Source organism: Aquila chrysaetos, chromosome 4, assembly GCF_900496995.4.
Source record: "Aquila chrysaetos chrysaetos chromosome 4, bAquChr1.4, whole genome shotgun sequence".
Classification (NCBI taxonomy): domain Eukaryota; kingdom Metazoa; phylum Chordata; class Aves; order Accipitriformes; family Accipitridae; genus Aquila; species Aquila chrysaetos.
This window is the reverse complement of record NC_044007.1, coordinates 37669899-37693967: the sequence shown is the minus strand read 5'-3', so window position 1 is coordinate 37693967 and position 24069 is coordinate 37669899. Positions and strand designations below refer to the sequence as shown.

General features: G+C 37.9%; 1 protein-coding gene across 3 annotated transcripts in view; it reads left to right on the top strand.

The window, feature by feature from the left end:
- Nucleotides 1-24069, top strand: part of PREX2 (phosphatidylinositol-3,4,5-trisphosphate dependent Rac exchange factor 2) — a 192526-nt gene that overhangs the window by 148492 nt on the left and 19965 nt on the right. For all 3 annotated transcript variants that reach the window (XM_030011505.2, XM_030011506.2, XM_030011508.2), the window contains 3 exons: nucleotides 608-722; nucleotides 13722-13788; nucleotides 15870-16060. In XM_030011505.2, the coding sequence (XP_029867365.1) occupies nucleotides 608-722; nucleotides 13722-13788; nucleotides 15870-16060 (373 nt within the window). The remainder of the gene's footprint in view (nucleotides 1-607; nucleotides 723-13721; nucleotides 13789-15869; nucleotides 16061-24069) is intronic.

Genomic DNA, 24069 nt, shown 5'->3' with positions numbered 1-24069 from the left:
TTGCTTTGATGAAGTGAGTACAACAAAGGTGGACATAGTCATGTATTTGACTTTAGAAACTTACCCAATCCCTGAAAAGGAGCTTATAGGGCATTTTCAGAGATCCAAGGAGTTTGCTTTACTTGATCCAGAAGGCATTCACATTGTCAGTGGGAATAACTAGAGGTTCAAGTGCTCCACATCTCCCAAAATTGGGCTTCGTAAGAAGTTCTTAGGTCTCCCTCTGTGAAAGTAGCTGGTGCGTTAATCCTTTCTTTCCTCTACCCCAGCTCATTCTACTGTTTTCTTCCAGGATATATCAGAACTAAAACCCACATTTACATTCACAGGGCAGGAGTACTTTAATTAGAGCAACAGAACTGAAACTAGCGCTCTCCTTTATGTTTTCCACAGGGCAAGAAATATAATTTTTCTTGTAAATGAAATCTTAAAGAGAGATCTGTATGAATTTGATGACATATGGAAACGGCTCAGCAATCCACAGTGGGGTCACAGTCTCAAGGTTAAAAAGTAATTCACTAGTGTGTGAACAAAGCTACAAAGAAGGCGAATACTAAATATTTAATACTGATTTTTCTCACCTCCATTCTCCTTTCTCTTTTCACAGCATTGGAGAGCATGGAAGGATATTATTACAGAGACAGTGTCTCAGTAGAAGAATTTCAAGCTCAGATTAATGCAGCCTCACTAGAAAAAGTCAAGCAGTATAACCAGAAACTACGGTGGGTAATAAACCAACATTCCTGAGATTAGTTTACCAACTTCTGCTTTTCAGCTCAGTTTCTGTGACACATCTTTAAACTGAAGTGCATTGTATGTGGTTGTTTCTTGGTGCATGATTGAGTAAGATCCAAGATTCATGGTTCTGACTTTTTTGATTTCTGCACTGTTAAGATAATTAAAAACCTGTTTTCCCATGAAAGCTGTAGCTGTACTTGCCTCCAGGTTGTTGTACTAGTGCATATAGAAAAGGAAATGTCTACTTGATGACAAATGGAGTATCAGAATTGCTAATCATTATGATCTGATTTTGCAGACCATATTTACCTAATTCTACAGAATAGGACTTAAAAAATAGTGTTGTTTTCCTCAAAGCTGAGCATCTAGCTCCCCACCCCCCACCATACTAATGGGAATATAAACCTATTTGGATGCCTGCTTCAGCTTCAGGTATGGGTTAGAGAGTGCATAGTTGCCAGTATATGTAAAGATTATGCAGCTGTGTATTTCAGTAAGTATTTCATTAAGAAGTTGCACATAAAGACACAATTTCTGGTATGCAAAATAATCTATTAGTTATGAAGTAAAATAATGAAGATGTGTACATAGATCACTCTTGTGTCTCACTGTATCTGTGAAAAACACCTGTTTGAGTACACTTACTTGCACATGAGTTGAAAAAGAGTGCAAAGGACTGCGGTAAAATCACATCTATTCACTTTTAAAATTCTTGAATCAGATGGAAACACTATCATTTCACTAGAACTGTTAGGCAGCTTTTAAAGACAGCAGAGAACAGGATCTAAAAAAAGAGGTTAAGGACAGTGGAGAAGGGGAAAGGGGATAAATGAGGGTCTCTTTTTCCAATTCCTTCACCTGTTGGCCCACTCCTGTCGTTGGAAGGTTTTCTTCATGGATCTTGCAAAAGTATTTCTCTATGTTTGTGTTATCAAAGCAGTGGACTTTCTAGATTCTGTTTTAATCTGAGCAGTGCTATAGTAAAAGTGATTTTAAAGCCAGTTGTATTCAGTGAGTACTGTATATTTAACTTTTTTGTGACATCTGTGTTGGTGCACTTCTATGTTAATGAAAAATGTAGTATTTATTTAGTCTGTTTTCCACCTTCTTGTATTAATACTTCCTATTTGGAAAAAAAAGTTCCTCCTGAGTATTATTTGACAAGGCTTATGTTATAGATCAGTTTTACAGAAAGCTTTGGTCATGCCAGTATTTGGCCTAGATGAGGTCAGCTAGTGTTGGAAAGGGATGTCTGTCAGTTGGACAAGGCAAGACTTTTTGTGCTGTTTTTTCTATGAATAGGCCCAATTTAGCCCCTGTGAAAATCCTTAAAAGAAATTCTTCCTGACTTTATGCTCTAGTGTTCCCTGACCTTGCTTACATCATGTGTTAGGACCTCCATTCATGCTGTGGCTCTAATGAGGGTACATTCCTCTTACGGTGTTGTGACTCAGCTCTCATAAGTTGCTAACCTCCAAGGCCTGGTTTTGCAAGAAGTTACTATGAAAAAGTTAACAATCAACAAAAATTACCATGGGTAGCTCTGTCCAGTCACAAGAATAGGAAAATTTTGGATTTTTTTCCAGCCATCTAATGTCTGATGAGAACATTCAGTAATTGATTTTTTTGTTGCTTTCTGGTGAACTCTACCCATTTCTTAAATGAGGCACAAACAGCTTCAGGAATTCACTGACATAAAGTGAAGAGGAAAAACAGAAAAGCAGATGCTTCATTCTTGTTCTGCCATTTGCTAGCCTGTGTAGGTGTTTGGCCAGGAGAATCTAATAAAGTAACTACAGCAGCAAAAGATATTAACATTTGGATAATTGCTCTGAAGAGCAAAAAGGTGAAATTGAATATTCCCTGGAAACATACTCAAGTGCAATAATACTATTTTAAACTCTTCACGTGGAAGAAATCCTCTGTGCAGAACCACCTAATCAGTAATAAAATAAGTCATTCAAGACACAATCCATTAACCATTCTTTCTCCATAGAAACGGAGTGCATTGCTTGCTTGTGAAATGACCATCTGATGACCATCTTACAATCTCTCCATTGCTACAGCAGCGGAAAGCAAATGGGAGCAAGAGCAAAGGAAAAAAGTGGGAGAAGATGGGGACTAGTGGGAATGAAACCACTGGTTGGCAGCGACACTGCAGGCGAGCCATCTGTTGATGAGAATTCTTGATACAAGTTCAGCTGCTTTTATTCCCGATGCATTTAGATAATAATGCTCTAATAATGTGAAACAGATGAGACCACTTTGTTGTGTATGGTCCCACTTACAAACAGAGATTTTGGCCTAACTTGGGATGTACCCAAGCAGGACAGTAAAATTAAAAATAAGCAGTACCTTTGCTCAGCTACCTCTTAATTTCTTGTGGTAAAGTCTTGTTAAAGTTTGAGTACATAGAACATTTTTGAGGAATGTGGTATCTTTTGCGTGACAAATCTGATACTGGTGTGTGTTCCTTAAAAGAATTAATTTAGAAGTTATTTATTTGAATGAATCAAAAGACTTATTAGTAAATTTTCAGGGGGTTTCAGGAAGGATAACCTTTATCCATCATATAAAGTCAAGAAGCTGAATCCTTGCTTTTATTGCAAAATTCATTCATAACTATGGAACTGTGACTAGCTTTTCCACAATATCAGAAGTGGTACAATAAATCCAGGTGCAAAATTGTCCTCCTTGACACTGATTTGAGCATCATAAGAGCTTCTATCTTTTATGGTTCTTGCTTTAGGGCTTTTGCAACTACTACCTCAACTATGAAATAGTAATGATAAGATTATCATTTTTATGAGAATACATGAAAGACAGTTGAAAATTGGTTATAGAATTTCATGCTTATGTGGAATGGAGGGAATGTCCCTCCACCTTCTGTAATAGACTTAACCCTAGCTATTTGAATCTAATTAATAATGTAAGGGAACTTTTATTCTAAGGCCAGCTAAAGTTGAGTTTTTCTACAATTCCTGAGGCAACATCCCCTACCCCAGCAATATGTAGGAAGTACTTTATCGGAATAAAGATGTTATTTAAAAAAAAACCAACAATGAATACCTAATTTCTGAAATTTCTGAAACTGCTGGGAAGTCTTCAGCATCTGGCCCACAAATATTCTTAATTGTGCTGGATTTCTTTTTCACAGTCAGCCAGATTGCACTTATTTTTATAGTTTACCAATTCTGTTTCTCTGACACTGATAAGGAAAAGAAAGTTCCACTCAAATTCTGTGTGCAAGTTAAGCTGCTGCTAGTAGTTGCCAGCAATGTAAATTTAAGCGCATCAAACTGTTTGCTAATGAGAAACATGCAGTACAACCAAGTGAAAGTAATTAGGTCAGCAAAGATTTTAAAGATCTCTATTACTATGTGTTTGATAGCTCAGCAGTTGTCTTCTAATTTAGAAAAGGACCAGAAAGAACCTGTGTATCTGACCTGTACAGCCCATTCTGTATTCTCCTGCCTCCTCCCACTTTTCCCCATCTTCCTCCTTTGGTACTCTTTGCCATTCGAATAGGCTTTTTTCATCCTGAATTAGTCCTTTTGCTTTTACAGATACCAGAGACCATTTTGCTTCAACAGTGCAGGGCACAATGGTGTTTGAACCCATAACTACTGCAAATACTAATAGGAATAACAAAAACTCACAAATGCACTATATTTACTTGGACTGCTTAGTTGGCTTAAGTATTCTTTTGCAAATCTTAAGTCACGTAATTGTAAAAGCATGAGGGTAAACTTTAATTGTAATTTTTGAAGTATTACTGCTTTAAGAATTACTTAGTTAAAATACGTTCTGTCCTTTGAGTATGATTTTTATATTTGGTACAGGTCTCTTTCCTGCAGAGTGAGATTCAGTATGGTAGTTATTACACTGCATAGAAATAAATCTTATGGTCATTAACTGCAACTAAAAGATCGGTTGCGATGCAGGCCTGTTGGAAGCTGGCACAGACCCTGAACAGACAGGTTAGCTGAATGGCCACAACTCAGCCAATCCTTGGACTTTAAGATAAAACATTTAGTTGGATATGAGAACAGTTCTTATCCTCAGAGAAATCGGGTATTGGATTCGTTTCCTGCAAAAAGTAAACCATTTGTTAAAATGGACCTTGATGAGTGTAGGAATGTCAACTTGTGTAATATTTGTCCAAGCTATCGGAGGTTTGGACTTGATGGCCCAGGATGGGACTTTCAGTCTACAGTAGTAAGGAAGCTTGCTCCTCCAGTCTTCCTTTCTCTGTGAGTATTTGACATTTTATCAGATTAGTCTTAGAAAAAAAAAGGGTTGCTCCTATGACATTCTATTAAAATGCAATTTTCTACAGGTGCTCCTGGTTAGTTTCTTAATCAGAGAAGTCCAGGCACATCTACTCTTTAAGAGTTTTTTTCCTGGACATGCCTGTGCACGTGAGGGATGTATCTCAAAGGCAGAGACGATGTTCAGGGTGCAGGTCATTCAGTCGGGTGCAGGGCTGTGCCTGTACCAAGTATGCTTCCAGCTTCTGGGTCTCTGCTTCGCTGTGCATTGTTGACTGCAAGAGCAAACTATGGTGAAATATAGGTACCTAAACCTGCACATTAATATACCTGTTTGGATTCCAAAACTGTCTATGCAGATAATTTTTAGCTGATGAGAAATTAGTGAAATCACTGGCTTTTAGATTCATAAGGATTTTTAATGCCTCTTCAGCACCTATGCTTGCATTTAGACATCTAAACACCTTTAAAATTTCGTTCCCGATGTTATGGTGGCTTGGATTGGGAATAATCAGAGGGAAGTAAGCAAAATAATAGATGAGGGTGAGGTTAGGAGAGCTCTACTTTCCTGTAGCTTTTCTTTTATCCCCAGCATGGCTCTTTCTTGTGACACCCCTCACTATATGATGACCCAGTTCTTCACTCCAAAGATAGGATCATGCTGTGGGAAAGACAGCTGAGGATTGCTATCCATCCCCACCACTGGTGTGGATGCTAATTACCACTGTGTAGTAATTGACTTGTCTGTGCATCAGTAGACAAAGAAGGTCTGGAAAAAATGTTCCTTCCTTCCTGCCTACCATTCTGTGTGATTTGGAAATCTGCTTTGAAGTCAGCTGCGTCCAGGGTTATTGGCAGTTACTTTTGTAGCCTGTTGTACAGCCATAATAGAAGAAAAATTAAAGCAAGCAGTAAAGGGAAAAGGCCATTTTTTGTGGTTTTTTTCCTTATGTTGCTGCTTTCTTGGATGTCGTTTTAGGAGCTAAATGCAAGTCTGTTATGCTAAGGAAGCAATTATAATCAGTGAACCTAATGACAAATGATTTAGCTAACTACCCTCATTACATTGAACATCTGATTATGCTGAATGTAATATTTGTCATTTTAAAGTGTTTCATTTACAATGTAACTTCAAATAGTTTCTCTGTCTGAAGCCTCCTGTATTTATTGCCTCCACAGAATGATGGCAAAATTAATTTAATTCTTTTTTCACGGATGTTATAATCCATGAGGTTTTCATGTTGTTGGGTGTTCTTGTTTCTTTTAATTTTTAAAAAGACAAGAAAAGGAAACTATTTCTGCCCCTAGAATTTATGCAAGCATGGAACAAAATCTGTCTGAGGAATATAACATCTTTTTTATTTATACATGCATGTACACACGCACAGCAGCCTCTCAAGCTGCAGGCTTCTTGGCAGGCTGATGTTTTCTGTATCCTGCATAATTTAGTCAAGGCAGAAAATAGATGTGATGGCAGTCATGGCTTCAGGCTGAACTAAAATTCTTTAATAGTTGCTTTGGTATAAATGAGATACAATGACATAAAGGACATATCCACTTAGAGATAGTTAATTACTATGAAAGGTCTGTCTCTGGAATAAACTGATGGATCCTCAAGACAATACCTGCATTATCACAAAGACCAGATCATATAGCAATTCCTGTAATAAAAGCATTAAAATCCACCTTAAAACTGGCAGATTCCTTCCTCCCCTGTTTCCAGGGGAAAGCTTTTTCAAACCAAATTGCTCATGTGGTTAAGAAGCTTATACTGTTTGTCCTTGTGCGCTGTTGTCCTGTGATTTTTAGTCTTACTCTCCTTTCCCTCATGTCTATCCACTTCAGTGAGTGACATCTTAATGAGCAACATTAAACAGTTTTTGTCACTGCTGTCAAATTCAGAAAAGAGTAACCTGAGGAGAGTTACGGGTTTCAGAGAGTGATTCTGTGAAAATATTTTCTTTTTGGTGAGTGGGATATTTATAAAGCAGGTGAAAAACTGTTTTCCTATTTTCAATGCTAGGTATTTGATACATTGCTTTGTGGTTAAAAAAGTGACAGTAAAACCAGACTGCAATGCTACATACACAAATTTATCATGTAGTTTATATGACTATAGAAATTGGAAATCTAATGCCTTTTAGATTTTTAAGATGTGTTTCCAAATGAACTAGATACTCGTGGCTGAACTCTCTCTGAATGCAAAATCTTTATGAAGGAGAGATTGAAAATTAAGCATTCACTCTGAAGGACATAACAAGGAAATAATAGCTAAATTTGTCTCCTGATGAACTTAATGAGAAGCATTTTAGGTAGAACAGAAATTAAGATTCATTGCATCTAAGTGAAGCAAGACCAGAGAGAGAATAGAGAAATTCTGGACAAAGTAAATTAAATTTGTCTAGCTTGTCTAAAAGATGTTGCCAGCTGGCTTGAATTTAGCTTTGTTTTTTTTTCTCTTCCAGTGCTGTGCTCTTTCTGTGAGTGTAAATTCATTGTTTCTTTAGACTTTTGACAAAATATGATCAGTATTTATTATAGGTAGTGACCTGAAATTGAAAATTATGTGTCTTGATGGATTATATATACTGAGTCTTTGCTCACTGAGGTGAACATCTGGTTCATTCCGCCTTCTTTATCTTCTGCAAATGCAGAGAACGTGTATCTGCAGTGATCAGAGGTGGAGCCTTTTCTTTCACTCCTGGTCACTGATAGGAATCCAGCCCAAGCCTGCAGCATGTACAGCTCCTAGCTGCAGTAGAAACCCTGACCACCCAATGACTCTTTGGCATGTTGTCTTTTCTAACAGTGTATTCCATGTCTGGAATATCGGGAACCAAAAAGGAGACATCTATTGTCTGAAAGGCAAATGTGGAAGCAATTAGTTAGTACTAAAGGGTTCAGTGTGGATTTGGCTGTTTGCATAATGACGGGAGAAGCAGAAAGGCAGCTGTAACTGGTCTGCGGCCCAAGAACTTCCCTTTAACATCACAAATAGGATGGTTTCAAATGATCTTGGAAGTAGGTAGAGATGCTGGAGACTAGACTCCTGGAAAAATAGGGGTTAAAATGTAGCATGTGAATAGCGGGCAGTGTTACATAGAGCAGATGGTATTTTTTTCCATTTTTTGTCATCTGTGACTTTCTGTCTTCACATTTCTGTGCTCACATTTCTATGATCCCTGCTTGTGTGTTTATAAAGGTGTGAGAGTAGGGCTGTGATGTGCCTGCTGGGATAGTAGGGCTGTTCCTTTGCAAGCATCCTCCACAGTTTGCACCTCAGGTACTTGTACTCATCCTAACACCAATTTCTCAATGTGCCCTCTTCACAGACTGGAGAGGGGTTAAAATGGTGGGAGACCAGTAGTTTAGCCAGGTGCTACAGGCTTGCAGGAAAATGAGGAGCGCTCTGAAGAATCATCTGCGCTGTTTAAGAGTCCAGTTTCTTAGGCATTTGGTTTTCCAGGGTTGAAAGTCTGTGTCCTGGCTATGTTCCCAAGCTACTCCACTAAAGCAGACAGTTGCCAAGAAAGCCCTTAAGTTTCATTTCTTGAAATTTTCTTAACACCCCTCCCTACTTGTAGGTATTTCGGTGCATAACTAAATCTAATTATTCTCCTCTTTTCTCTGTGTATTTTGCTTGTCTCACCTTACAGTCACATCTTCCTCCCCATAGACTGCAGTTTCCCACAGTTCTGTTTGCTTACGTTTACAGTAGGGACTGACAAAAGCTGGTTTGTCACTTTGTGCCTGGAGTAAGCCAGGAATCATAGAATCATTTAGGTTGGAAAAGACCCTTAAGATCATCAAGTCCAACTGTTAACCTCACACTACCAAGTCCACCACTAAACCATCTCCCTAAGCACCACGTCTACACGTCTTTTAAATACCTCCAGGGATGATGACTCCAGCACTTCCCTGGACAGCCTGTTCCAGTGCTTGATAACCATTTCAGTGAAGAAATTTTTCCTAATATCCAATCTAAACCTCCTGTGGCACAACTTGAGGCCGTTTCCTCTCATCCTATCACTTGTTACTTGGGAGAAGAGACCAACACCCACGTCGCTAGAACCTCCTTTCAGGTAGTTGTAGAGAACGATAATGTCTCCCCTCAGCCTCCTTTTCTCCAGACTAAACAACCCCAGTTTCCTCAGCCATTCCTCATAAGACTTGTGCTCCAGGCCCCTCACCAGCTTTGGTTGCCCTTCTCTGGACACGCTCCAGCACCTCAATGTCTTTCTTGGAGTGAAGGGCCCAAAACTGAACACTGTATTCAAGGTGTGGCTCACCAGTGCCAAGTCCAAAGGAGGGGCTTACTGAGTTGCTTACACATGAAATATGAATTACCCCTGGCAAGTTCAGAGCCACATGGTGTTAAAATTTTCTGTTCTGCCTTTCAGTTTGCACAATAGTTGTGAAAGGTCAGAATATTACTATGTATGTTCTTTGACAATTTAAAATCGTGATACTGTCATAAAGGTTTTCTCTTGTTATAATTAAACCTTTCTGTAACTACTAATGACACTGTACATAGGACACTGTATCACTGACATAGATGTTAGGACACATCATTTAAAATCACTAGGTCTTAGTATGGGCTGAGAGGGTAATTATATAGTTGGTAATTTATCATTTATTGAGACTTACCATTTAGTGGAAAGAACATGCAAAACACTTAAATTTGTTTGCTGTGACAGCAAATTGTATTCTGCAATGGGTACTTTGTACTACAGAAACAATTGAATATATATGTTAGAGAGAGAGAGGTAAAAAAAAGTATTTCCAAATGTGTGTGTATACAGATATATATAATATACATGCTATACTCATGCTCACCTATATAGTTAACAACCAGTTGGCAGAACATAGAACTGTTATTAAAGAAATACAAAATTATGTGTGCATATATATGCAAATATCCAGAGATATTATTTATCTATGTCATAAATACGTGCTTTGTAGTTTCAGCTGAAGAAAAGAATTAGGGAACTTAACACTTCCTGACTCTGCACCTCTGTACTGATGCATGCTTATCTACATGATCTTGTTTCCAAGGGATTGAAAATCAAGTAGAATTAAAATATATTTCCATCCTTCTGTTGAAGTCAGTATTAATTTATTTTTACGTATGCCACAGTGATGAAGAAAATATAAAAGGCTGAGTTCCTCTCTGCTATAACATCAAAGCAAAATCTTCCTAGAGCAGAACCCCCAACTTGCCTTTATTTAATGCCATAACCCAATTACCTTCCCTCTCCCTCTCTCTCCCACTCCAATCACTTCTTTACTATCCTTGTATTCTAAAGAAAAGATCATCAACATCTACGATAACCCTATGGACTTCCTGGAACAACAAAATGATAATAAGACTAGAAACTTGGCTTTGCTTGAATTACTTGCATGTACAAAGTTACTCAAGAATGTGTGTCTCTATGGGTTTGGAGCCTCCTTAGGGTTCAATTTTCAACATTTAAAATTTTCAGGATTTTACATGTCTGGGTCAATTTTAGAGGGTACCCTGTAAAATGCTTCACTGAGAAAACCTCAATACTTCTGTATCTCCGTTGTACTCAAGTTCTGGGAAAACATTTTGGGAAAGCTTTCATCTTGTGGTAGATTTTTCTTTTTGAACCCTAAGATGTTTGTTACCTCATTCCAGTGTAAGTTTTCCCTGAAATACTTGTCCCGTTATTTGACATTGTTACATAGGAGATATCTTATGAAAGTGGAGCATGGCAATAATCCCCTGTAGTTTTAATGCCTATTGGATTTTCTACCTTTTTTTAAAAGAAGGGCTTTTCTGCTACAGCTTAGAGAAATTCTAAGGTTTTTTTAGAAGCAAAACCAGCATCACATTTGCAGACAAAGAACTATGATTTCATTCTTGTTCATTTCAAAAGCATTAGAAAATATTGTCCAAATTGGGCACCATGCCAAGATTGCCATTAACTTTTCCCATAAAATATGATTAAGGACCTTAACAAGCATTTAGTAATTAAGTGAAGTGCTTTGGAAATTTATATGCTGTCCACAGTTTGTCATGTTCTGTAAAATACCGAAGACAGTTTTTATGAAAAGCAATAAAAATGAAGCACTTGAGAAACATCTGGAAGTGTTATCTGGTTGTGGGGAGGGGGAATAGTTGCATTTATAACAGGATATTTTGATATTTAAAATTAATGTTGTGTGTAGTTGATTTTTGTTTGCTCTTTAGGTTAATGAATAATTGACTGAGTTAATGGAGTAATTCCTATAATTGTATATCACATTCTAGTGTCCATGTTGCTTCATTTTGTACCCTGAGTTGATTATTTTCCATGTACTCCATTAATGTGTGTACTGTTCTATATTTGGTTTCTGGTTTCATTTAATGCAGCTGAATTTGCTGAAATAACAGTCCAAAGAGCATGGGAGTGCTGAACAGACTCTGAATGAGGCAGGTTTTCCTGTGGCATGGTGGGAAAAAACAGTAGAGGCTTTCAGTCTGATAATGTTCAGTGGATGGCAGGGTGATGCTTTGTTTTTTAGCTGTGCTAACAAAGAAAAAGGTTGGTCTGTTGCTGCTGAGACAGCTTTTATGTGCTGTGGCCACTCAAAGTGATTTATGAGTAATTTTCTCTGCAAACCTCTTTTCCTTCCAATAGTCTTCAGCTTCCTTTGACACAGAGTACATTCTGGATCATGCAACAGGCTTAATGGAATAACAGAACTAGATTAGCTTTGCTGTGCTTTCTGAGGGGATTAATTCAAACCTTACATTTGGGAGAAGATGCTTTTCAAAACTGTAAAGCTATAGGAAGAAAAATCTACTAGAATTAAAGGTGGCTGGATTTTTTTATCAGCTCAGTTATTCCAGGTTATTGAAGAATAAAAGGCTATTCAAATCTGCAGTCTGCACCCCTCCCCTGCAAGTGTGTAACAATGTGAATAACTTCTTTCACAGATAAAACCATAAAAAGGAGAGGAGAATGATTTTTATCCATGTATGTTATATGAACCAATGTTTTCATGACTGGAGGATCCAGGTGATCCTGTCGTTTGAGAGTTAGGATGCTAGGATGCATTCTTTTCAGTGTTTATTTTCAGATTTTATTGCCACTGAAATTTGATTACCACACTCCATAGTTCCAGCCTGGGTCGTGGCTCAGCTGTGACCTTTAGTCAGGTCTGCTCCATGTGCACAGGCAATGGAGCTTGATCATAGTGATACCTTGAGGTTTCCACTGGAGAATCTATGTTTTATTCCCTGCACATTCCATAGCTCAGTGGGGTTTTTCTTGTTTTGTTTTATTTTAACCTTGGCCAGGATTGCTGCAGTGGTAGCTGTTGCCTGGTTCTTACTGGATGCCTCATCCAGGCAGGGAAGCCTACCAGGTGCTTCTGTTTTCAGCTGCCCCAGCAGGTTTTATGAGCTTTTCAACCAGCAGAATGAGTTTTGTGATCAGAGAATCACAGAATGGTTTAGGTTGGAAGAGACCTTTAAAGATCATCTGGTCCAACCCTTCTCCTATAGGCAGGGACAATTTTTTTTTTCTTAAGCGATGCTGCAGAGGCAGAGAAATTGGGATCTTGTAATGGAGATATGTAAGATATTTCCTCTGCCTATGAGATGTTTAATGATAGCTCATCTGTGGTGAGCAATTAATTTGCTTATAAGGTAGAAAGAAAAAGATTCCTCTAGGGTTCCCGAATTGAAGGAGACAGAAGAACTCCTATGTGCTCTTTGCTAAAGCTCTTCCTTTCTGGTGTTGAATAAGAGAAGTTTTCCTGTTTTAGGAGCAAAGGATAGCATGGAAGCCCTCTGTACAAAATGTCAGCCTCCTTTGTGCCACACAGAAATTAGCCGACCTTTCTCTTTAAAAGCAGTGCATGTTCATTTGTCCGTTTTATAGAAACTTTTTCTGGTACTATTCATTGATAAGTGAAAGGTTATAGAAAGAACTGGGAGAATGTGGTTTGATGAGCTTTAGTACACAAAATATAAACCTGATACAGTAAGTATGCTTTCTGTATCACGATTGTGTTCTGCAGGTACATGACAGTTTTCTTCGGCTTTTCCTTTCATGCACTAATTAATTTTCAAAGTGTGCAGAAATTGTAAACAAAGGCAGTTTGGTTTTTATTTGCACATGCATGCATGAGTGCACACAGTGCAAATGCCATTTTGCTTGTATAATGCATATTTGCCTCTTGTAGGGTTTTCGCCTTTTTGTTTCTTTTTATGTTGTGAGCTTGTCTATGTTCCCTCTGTCAGTACTCTGTTTCATGTTTGGGATTCTGGTTTTATATTATTGCAGTTATATACAGCTAATATTAAAAAAGCTTGTAGTGCATGAGGCTCAGGCACTGTTTATATGCCAAGTTTCCCAAAGTCACTTTTAAAATCTAGACAGTTGCCACAAACCTTTTCATGGATAGCTTTGGTGAAAATCACTTCCAGATCCAGTTTTTCTACTAACTAGACATTAAAATTTTGCACTGTACTGTCAAAGGGGAAAGTGACAGTTTTTGTCTCCAGAACAAGAAATGTTCCTCATTACTTTAAAAGAAAGGGTGATAGTGGCTATTGACCATGTATTATTCCTTGATCCTCTCTTAGCATGAAATTTAAAAAAAAAATTCCAACCTTAGGATGGTGTCTAAGAATAGTCACATTTTGTTCAGGAGTTTAAACAAATGACAATTTTTGCCTTATTCTGTTTGTTCTTTCAGGGCATTCTACCTGGACAAGTCAAACTTGCCTCCAAATTCAACATCTAAAGCAGCTTATATAGATAAGGTAAATAAAAATGTTAAGTGCCTAATTAAACTTTCCATGTTACACACTCTTATTGTAATCCTTTCCTGCGGCTTTCTTAAATAATTCAATTTTTCGATGGAATTAAAGCTGGGGGTGGGGGGCAGGCAGGGAAAGGAGGAGCTCTCTTGCAGCATTTTGTCCCACCTGTGTTTTAGGGGTATGCGATGCCATGTGGTTCTGTATCAAAAGATGGCTGGAGGGCATCAGTTGGAGAAGGGGAACCATAATAACTTTCCTCTTTCACTGTGCTTTCAGAGCAATGCAATTGCTCCAGGACCATGTGGGGGGTGGAAGGATAGGGTGGGGGGAGAGCAGGTGCAGGCAGAAATTTGTTGTTGTGAAAACTGGAAGCGCTGTTCCAAATGAAATGCTCCTTCAGCATCCTGCTCAGAAGGCTTTCTTCTGAACCTCCTCATTTGGGCTTTCTTCAGATGCCTTCATTTGACTTTAAACCTCTGTGACCGAGAGATCCCAGGGGCTATGAAAATTCATTTAGTGCTCTCTCCTGTTATTGGAGAGTTAATGACCATATTGCAGCCCGATAGCAGGGAAAAAAGAAGTTTCTAGGGTCTTCCCTACACCGACTTCAAAAGTGATTGAGCTACTGTGGCTTGAGAAATACAGTGATCATCACCTGAGCCCTATGACAGACTAAAACTTTGTTGGTATCATCCAGCATGGGTGTTAACAGACTGATAGTTCCTGTTTCTTGGATGCATGCTGGACTGTATGGGAGGGGAGGAGGACATGTGCCTGTGCCTCTCCTTCCCTAGTGAGTCAGCAACTTAACTTTCTAAGCAGTCACAGGTGCAGCAGAAGACATGTAGCTATATGTGGAGCGCTTGTTACCCCTAAAACTGTTCCCTATCTATTTCAGTGAAAACTTCAAGGGCAAGGTAAAAGCATCTCATAATCCAGATCTGACCAAGGGATGCTAGGTTAAGCTAATGCATTTATTTTGCAATTGGAGCAAGCTATGAGTGAGTGCATGATCTGTTTGTGGGTATGCCTTTTGCTCTGTTCTCCATAGCTCTGCATTAGTAAAAGGCACCAGCTAAAATCAGTTTAAATGGGTGCAAGTTAAACCAATAGGACCTAAACCAAGTTAAATCTATTTGTGCCCAGGTTTAAACATGCTGGTTGTTATAATTGATTTACTTGACCTCTGTGCTTTCCAATGAAGTAACCTTCATATAGGAGCAAGTGAGGCTGCCATTTCCCTAATTAGTTAAAACTGCCCTTAGGGAATGGATCTGTCTTTCAAAAGATTCATTCTCTGAGTAGCAGGGAAGTTTGTTGGAATCTTTAGGTGTTTCTGGAATAAAGAGAATAGGGAATTTGGAGTTAGGAGGTGTGCAAAACTGTCTTGTGAACGTCTCCTTTACACAAAGCACCATGAGATGATGTTTTTCAGTTAGACCACTCTTGAAGGTTTCTTTTCTGAGAGCAGCCTTCCACTTGAAGCTGCCTTCTTTACTAGGTGGATCATTTATTTTCCGTATGGTAATGCCGAGGTTATTTTAAGTCCTGCTACAAAGTTAACTGTTCTTGTTTTCTAGTGTGTTTTTGTCATTTCTGTTCATTTTTATTTTTCCATGTTGTTAGTCAGGATTAGGAACTAGACATTTGCATAAATAAAGGACAGTGTTGTCTTAATTATAAGCTAATTTTCTCAGCGAGTCAATTAACTAGTCTTGGCATCCCTCCTGTATATGCGTAAGCTTGTAGGTTGCCTCTTCATGGCTCCCCTTCTTTTACAACACCATTAATGGAAATGGCACTGATGAGTCTATTCAGTCTATTGAATTGAAAAACACTTCTGTAGGCAGGACTGGGAATGAAACAGTCAGTGATGGTACGAATTTAAAAGTTTGAAAAAGTTGTCATAGGTCATGTAACAGAAGACTGTGTGCTCTGTGTTTGTGTTATGGAATTTGGCTTCGGCTTTCTCAGCCAGCCCTGCTGTTCCATCTGCATCTGTGATGACCTACTCTAAAAGAGCATTTTGTGTGCTCTCAGTAGTAAATATTTAAATCTCTCTCTCTCTTCCTTTCTTGCAGCTGATGAGGCCTCTCAATTGCTTGGATGAAATTTACCGACTGATAGGGTCCTTTATCCGATCTAAGCGCACTGCTGCCTGTGCATACACTGCGTGCAGTGCATCTGGAGTTGGATTGCTTTCAGTGTCTTCCGAACTCTGTAGCAGGCTTGGAGCTTGTCACATCATTATGTGCAACAGCGGAGTTCACCGGTATGACAATTTCTTCTCCTCCCTTTCTTTCAGTCAGTCATTGCAGGTTGGAGACTGCTTCTTTTTATTTATAGAGAGGTCTTACACTAAATATCTCACATCTTAGACTAAATATCTAATACACTTGAAAGATTTGTGGTGAAAATCTAGAGTTGTATCTGCAGTGATTGACAGAAATGAGCAGTATGATTTTGGTTTGTGCAGTTGTAATGGATTGTTCCTCATTCAAGTCAGAAAAAGGCAGAAATCTTAATTGCTAAAGCAGAAAAAGGAAGGTTTCCTAGGTGAATAACACATACTATATTAAACTCTTAATAGAGGCAAGAAATGCTGAAATTTGTATTTGCTTTGTAAGCTAGGGGGAATTGTAGTAGAGGTTGTTTCAAGGAAAGAATAAGAAACAGAAGAGATACGCATTTTTGGTGTGCCTTATGATAACTAGTTCAGCCTGTAGAACAATTGGTGTCATTAATACAACATCAAAAAAATGAACTAAGCTATAATCAACAGATCTTTGTCATCAACACTAAGAGATTTTAATAGACATGTATATATGACAATAGCATCATGATAGAGCTGTCTCATACTTAATGATATTCATCAAAGGCAGTGATATGTTTATGTTCCAGCTGGGCAGATTACAATTTTTCTGTACGTTATGCCAAAAAAGCAAAGACTACAATTGGAGAGGGGGAAAAAGCCCCAACAAACAAAAACCCCAAACATAACCAAGAATATGATGCTAAACATCTGCTCTTTTTATAAGAATTCCAGACTGTAGATTACAGGTAGCAATATGTTAAAAATATGCTCCTTAGTTTATGATCTATGCAAGTCCTTATTTTAGCAGACTTGGTTACCAGTATATTGTGTTAGAATGAGCATTACTTTCTCCTCGTTTTAAGTAATGTCCTTTCTTTGAAAGTGCTCTGAGGAGGGGAAAAAAAAAAAAGGCAACATAGCTGCAATGCAGATTATCAGGCTTGAAAACAAGGAAAAGCTCCATATGTATCCAACACAATTAAGTTGTATTAAAACAGTGCTTGCCATTTCTTTTAACAGAGTTTGCAACAGACTATTTGTATTACTTTCCATCAATGATACAAGTGTATTTAACATGCTGTATACTGTACTTGATTTTAGGCAATAACAGAAAAAGACTGTATTATTTAACACTAGTCACTGTATCAGATGAAAATGGAAATGCTATATAGCATGGACTGCCATGAATTTGTCATTTCAGAAGGCCATGAAGCTATACAGCTTTTCTCTGGCTCTTTATCTTGGTTTCAGTTTCATGTCTTACGTGATCAGAAAGGGCTTTGGGCTTAATTCTGCCATTTTTTTTATAAAGCTGAAAAAGAGTACCTCCAGGTTTCATCATGATTTCATGGATTATGTTCTGAATTTGCCACTATATTTGTGCCAAAAATTCTTATAGTTTAAGAATAAAGTCAGAGCAACTTTAATAATCCCAATAAACTATTACCCCACAGTGTGTGGGTCACAAATTGTTCAGAATAATTCGATGACTGAGTAAGAGGTGGTATGCTTGATTCTGAATGTGAGCTGTTCTTAGATGAAAAGAAATTATTCATCAAATTTCTGCTCAAAACTAGGGCCACTTCAAAGGTATAAACTATTAAATGTATATTTAAGTATATTTAAAAAAAACACAAAATACTAGAAAACCAACATATTGGATTTCAGGACTATATTATGAGCAATGGGAATGGGATTTAAATGTGTTAGGTGTGAGTTTCCATCTAAACATTAGAGGATTCAACACCACCTATTTACGTAACGGTGCAAAACACTTTTCTCTAAAGCATGACTAGTTCTGCTTTACAGCGAGTCCATCTGAGCTTTTGTACAAGATACTGTTACTTTATTTGTGCATTAATACTGCCTTTGTGGCTACCATCTGTTCAGAGAAAGAAACATCAACTCTTGGCATTATCAGAGACATTTTAAGATAAGCCCTCCAGGAAAAAGGAATGTATTACTTAAGATTTTATATGTACTCAAAGAGTTTTTGTCCTGAATTTCTAAAAGTTCAGAAGAAAACTCATGTATTTAGAGACTAGAAGGGATTCTTGTGCTATTATTTTTTGATGTGGTGAAAGTTGAGGGGTTTTTTTAACACCAGTTTCCTGAAGTTGCTATTGTGCATACGAACTGGATGGATGAAGAAGTTTTTCCTTTGAATTTGAAGTCATATAAAGTCCCTTCATGTGCTGTTTTCTCTTTCTGGCCTCCCTAGGCCACATCGCTACAATCCAGCACTAAGTAGGCTCTGCTTTTTGGCACTCTGAAATTGCCTTTGCCCAGATAGAAAGCCTGTTTTGACTCCAGCTAGTCAGCCTGCTGGGTGAATTTTTTTCCCTGACATTTCTACTGCTAAATTCTGCTTTGTTTTTGTGAACCTACTCCCCTTCCTGCTCTGCAGAGTGAAACTGTCTTGCAGCACCATGAAATCCTGTGAGGAGCACAGAAGAGGGAAGAGTAAGATGCTAGATGTGAGAGTCCCGTAGACATAGATGATTTTGCTTGTTGCCTGCAATCTTGAAGGCTTAATACTTCTGTTTGTTGGAATATTATTTAATCAGGGCAGATAATCTTGCAAAATAGTGCTCTTTAAGTTGTAAGTTAGTTCTTTAGAGGTCAAGCTACTGATTGTCAGTAAGAGAGGATATTTATCTCTGGTTGTATTCAGCAGTGTATCTGGTCTTCTGTGTTCTTAGAAACTAAATGCTGTGAAGTGTTTGATTGCAATCAGCTGCAGAAATCCACACTTTGTAGGCCCAGACCAAGGACTCATGACTGTTTTTTAACACTATGCTACGGATATTAAATGAGTTGAAAACTGGTATTATCTACAGATGCTACTAGGCAAGCAGATGGGGGAAAGATGTGAATTGTCTTTGCAGGTTAAACTTCGAAAGTATATTTTTCACTTATCAGTCTTGCCATCTTAAAAATGAAGAATAATCAACTCAGAGCAAGGTTCCTGTATGCTTCCTTTTAACACTCCCCCCCTCCCCCCCCCCTCATTTTAGCCTAATTTCTATGATTGGTCTCTAATGGGAGAGAACATCTGAGAGTGTGGAAGTGTACAGGGTGCTCTGATGGTCAGCATCTCTCTTTTGTTTATGGGGAGTGGGAACTGAGCAAACCATTAATCTGTCAGAATTTAGATGTATTTAATAGACTTTAAACAAAATATATATGAACCTTCCGTCACTCGATTTATCTGTCTTACTGAACTGACTGGAAAGTCCTTTCTATGTTTTCTCAACCTAGGTGTCATGGAATGACAGGGGGTGAGGGGGGGGGGGTTCTGCCACCCCTCCTTCTAACCAGAAGTGAATCCCAGATAGCTTGGGAGGGAGGTGCTGGCTGGCAGTCCTATGCAGAAGAGGCCAAGAACTATGAAACAGCAGCTTTGTCTGCTTTGACAGTGATTGCTGATCTCTGGATCAGCAGTGTCTTGGTTTCTGACTTCTCTGCGATCCATATTAAATTGCTTTTTACACTGCACTAGGCTAAACCAGCTTGACAGAGTTCGTATTTTCATCCCTATATCCAAGATAATGCTGGGGATTTTGAATTGCTGGTGATTGCTTTGCTTTGATTTTTATTATGACAATATGTTTACCAATTTACATTAGAGCCTGAAATCCTCTATCTATTTCAGACAGCAGTTCTTTTCAAATATATTTCCATCATCAGAAAAACAAGGGTGGGGAAAAATAAGTCCCTTTAACCTTCACTGTCTTAAGTGACATGTGAATACTACAAACTCCCCTTGGATTATCATAAGCGAACATGCCTTGTTGATCAACATCAGGAATAGAGCTCTAAATTAGTCCAAGAAATCAATAGTTTGCAGTTCTATTTTCCCTTTTTTATTATCTGTAATTATATTTCTGCCTGCCAATCAACTGTCACCCTGTAAACAATGTTCTGCTTTCTTTACTTATATTCATTCTGTTTGAAGTTGCAATCACTCTGTATAAATGTAGGTGATGAAAGGCGCTCTTAAATTTTATTGAATCGCGATGCTAGCTCCTGCTTGAGGGAGAAGAGCGAGACTGCACTGCACAGACATGTCCTAGCCCCTTTCTATGCCAAAATGAAATTAGGTGCAGCAGCTGCGGAAGTCTATTCAGGGACCATAGGCCTTACAGGCTCAAAGGAATAATTTAAAGCATCCAAATGAAACAAATCCCAAGTTTATTTAAAATTTTGCATTTCCTGGAGGATCAAGAGAAAAGAAGTCTTTTATAATCTTGATGAACCCCAGAAAAATCACTGTCTAATTTACTTTTCTGAATTTTAATTTCCCCTCCAGAAAGTCTCTCCTTAGTGTTACCATCCTTCAAGCAGTGGGGTTCTGGCTGGCAGACACTCGGCTGAATGATGAGGGAGGTTTTGCCAAGGCTTGATTATGCTGTCTCCTGTAGCTGGCACAGCTCCTGCAATCCAGCTAAACCTGCTCCATCTTCCACATAGGAAAGCAGAGTTACACCATAAGCTGTGTGTCATGGCCAGCTGCCTTTCTGTGAATCAAATGAAACAAGGTGAAAAATAGGTGCTCTGAATTTATATTTTAGACATTCTATCGTAAGAATTCTTCCTTTTAGATTATTTTAGAAATTTTTCTGTAGGAATTCAGTTTTGAGCTCAATGACTGTGTGCTACAAAACAGAAGTTTCCTTGAAGTTTTGCAGCTGTATTTAGGCTGGCTATTAGCTCCACAGTAAGACAGCTTTCTGGGATCGATGGGACTACTTTCAGGAGGCAGGTCAGCACAGGCTGAAAAACATCCTTGCTCTTCTCCAGGCTTCTGGTCTAAACTGTACTCTTAGTCCTGCTACCTACTCATTTGGTCAAGATTCCCTTCTACTTTTTAAGTGGCAGTTTTGTTATGTCTGTCTACAGTTAGTGCATTTTTGTGATACCTACTGAGGCATAAACAAACTTCTCATAAAATAATTTAGGATAGTAGAGTATTTCATTCTGTGCTGGTTACTATTTGAATACAGTTACATAATTGTGAAATATGTGAGAATTTATCTTAAGGCGAAATAAACAAGACATTTAGCACAAATAGTTTGTTTCTACAGTGATGAACATTTTATTTTGATCTGTATTTGCTGTTCATAGGCAATCTGGTACATTTTTGCTTTGTTATCTCTAACACATGTGAAGGCCTATCGTCTTAGAGTTCTCTTGCAGGTTTTAAATTCTGAGACTATTTCATTTAAAATGGAATCTGAAAATGCAAAGAAGTGCATAAAATGCACTGAGGCAGGTAAGATGGATCTAAGTTGTTACTAGTATGGGTTTCAAGGTGTTCTTTTTTTTCTATTTGGATTTCTTTTAACATTATGGACATTTAGTAGCAAGGTTGACACAAAACTCGATCACTGTGCTCTGTAGAATCATCCTCTCATCCTTCAGTTCCTGCAGTATTGCCTTATCTGCAATCCAGGTCTTTGGGAGAATCTGATTCTTCCTTACAAAAACTGCTACGTTCCGACAGAAATAGAATAGATCCTCTCAAATAATCTAAAATTAAAACCTTATCCAAATCTTCTTTAATTTTTGAGGTGGAAGAGAGTTAGGTGAATAACCTGAACTATTACAAGACAGGAAGTAAACTGGAATTTTCCAGCAGATTTACTTGCTTGCTTACATGGGAAGAAGCCTTTAATGTGAAAGACTTTCTGCACAGAACAAGAGATAATGGCTGAAGCTGGGTTTTCAGTTGACTTTAGATTTTTTGTTTGTTTTTGCATATATGACTGAGAATGAACAAACAGAAGGCATGGGATACTTTGAATCTTTTGGAAATGCTGTTCTTTTCATCAAACAAACAATATTTAATGGTGGAAGTGCCCCCTTGCAACATTTGCAGTTGATTAAAGGTGGCAAGATCTTAACAGGAAGAACTGTGCAGTTTTTTAACACTGACACAAGATATGTGCTGAAAAGTTATCCTTTTTTTTCTTTCTTTCTTTCTTTTCATTATTCTTTGAAAATCTCTCTGTTTTGAAAAAGGTAGTCATATTTTATTTCTGGAAATAGATTGGATGATAGTAATCTTCCAAATAAACTACAGAAAAAAAAATCATTATTACCTACTGCATGTTTCATGCTTCAGGATTAAAAATTACTGATATTGAATCTAATAAACCTGATTAAAACCATATTTGTAAACTACAAAAGAAGTCATTAACCAAGGTTAGGTCTGAAATATGGCTAATGTATACTTACCTCCCAAGACTGATTCTCTAGCTTGATAAGTTCATGCCATCTACTTCAGCAAGTCAGAAATCTGTTGGTAGATTGTGTTTGAAAATACCTGGTAGAGCTGGTTATCCTGTTGTGGGATGCTGGATGTATGCCTGATAAGGGAGTTGGGATAGATGTATTTTGAGGTTTGCACAGCTACATAATCACAGTGGTGCCTCTCGTGAAGGAAACCTGTGCATGCTGATGCTTAATGGCTAAAAGGCAGAAGTCCCCTTAACTGTGGACTAACCATTTCTGTGTGGTGTATGTAATATCTTCCACAGTTACTTTTTGAAGCATTGTTTATGATTACTGAACCAATATAATGGAATAAATATATTTCACTTGCAGAGTAATGGCTTTCTATATGTTGGCAAAAATAACACAAATTTTGGACTAACCTTCAGTGGATGGGTTCAATCCAAGGCTGATTTTAAAGCAGTGGTCTTTAAAGTAGGGCTCTTTCCACACTGGGAACAGCTTGGCTTCACAAAGGTTCATAAAGGGACTGAACCTAAGTCCTGAGCTCCAGCAGAGATTTATTGTAATTGTAAAATACAATATTGTAGTTTAATGTACGAACTTCATGCTCATTTTCTCTCTAATACCTATTGGCAGGCCCAACTTCCCTGTCTCCGCGAAATGAAATTCTGTTCAGCAAAGTTTCAGTATATGGGCACAGAGAATGCAAACTTCAGCTTTACTTGCATGGAGACATATTCCACAACGAGAACAGCTTAGAAATTGTGGGAGAGTCTTGAGTTAGGCCTGTCTATAGTTTTTATGCTTATTTCTTATAGTCCTGAACAACATTGTCCCTCCTTTTTAGGCTTATCATGGCTTATTTTCTTCTTTGGGTTACTCATTAGAATGAATACATACTACCCAGCCGTCACTAGTAATTATAGAGAAATACCCCCAAAAATGTTTACCCCAAAGTGACTTACTTTAGTACTAAGTTTTTAATTGCTGCATACACTGACATAAATAATAGCTGCTCTATAAGCATTAAGTTAAATGACAGCAGAAACAAGTGAGTACTTCACATTTAATTGGTTTAAAAGGTGGTCAAATGCAGGTATGATTATCTTATGACGTATGAAAGGAAAGGTAATTAAAATAATAACATTGGCATTAAATTACATGTTGAGTAGAAACTTTAGATTTTAAGTAGACTAAGCATACATGCATCCTTTTCATATTTTTTTCATATTTTTTTCCTATTCACATAACCAGAACATATTCATTTCGACATCTCTGACTGTGGTAACTACTAAACCAATTTGTTTCACCTCATCTTTTCTATTCAGGGCATTTTTCTAAGGGATATTTTGATGCATCTTTGGATGTAGGATGGCTGGAATCCTAATTGAAACCTGAGAATGAACTGAATGATTTAGATTCTTTTTACTCTGGTAACATAGATACACAGTTTGCTGAGTGGCAGCTCTGTAGGTAGTGTACATGAACTCAAATTATTTTTCCTTTCAGGTGACATTAAACAAGCTGTCACAAAATAATCAATTTCTTAGAAAATTTCAATCTGTTTTCCTCTTTAACAGCTCCATTTTTCAGTGTAGATGTATGTCTATCTAGCCAATTTGCAGCCCCTTTAGTAAAACTCACATCCAGTCAGAAACAAATGGACTATTGGTGACAGAAAATGATTTAACCTCTTTTGTTCAGGATGTTCTGATACAGAAGATGTT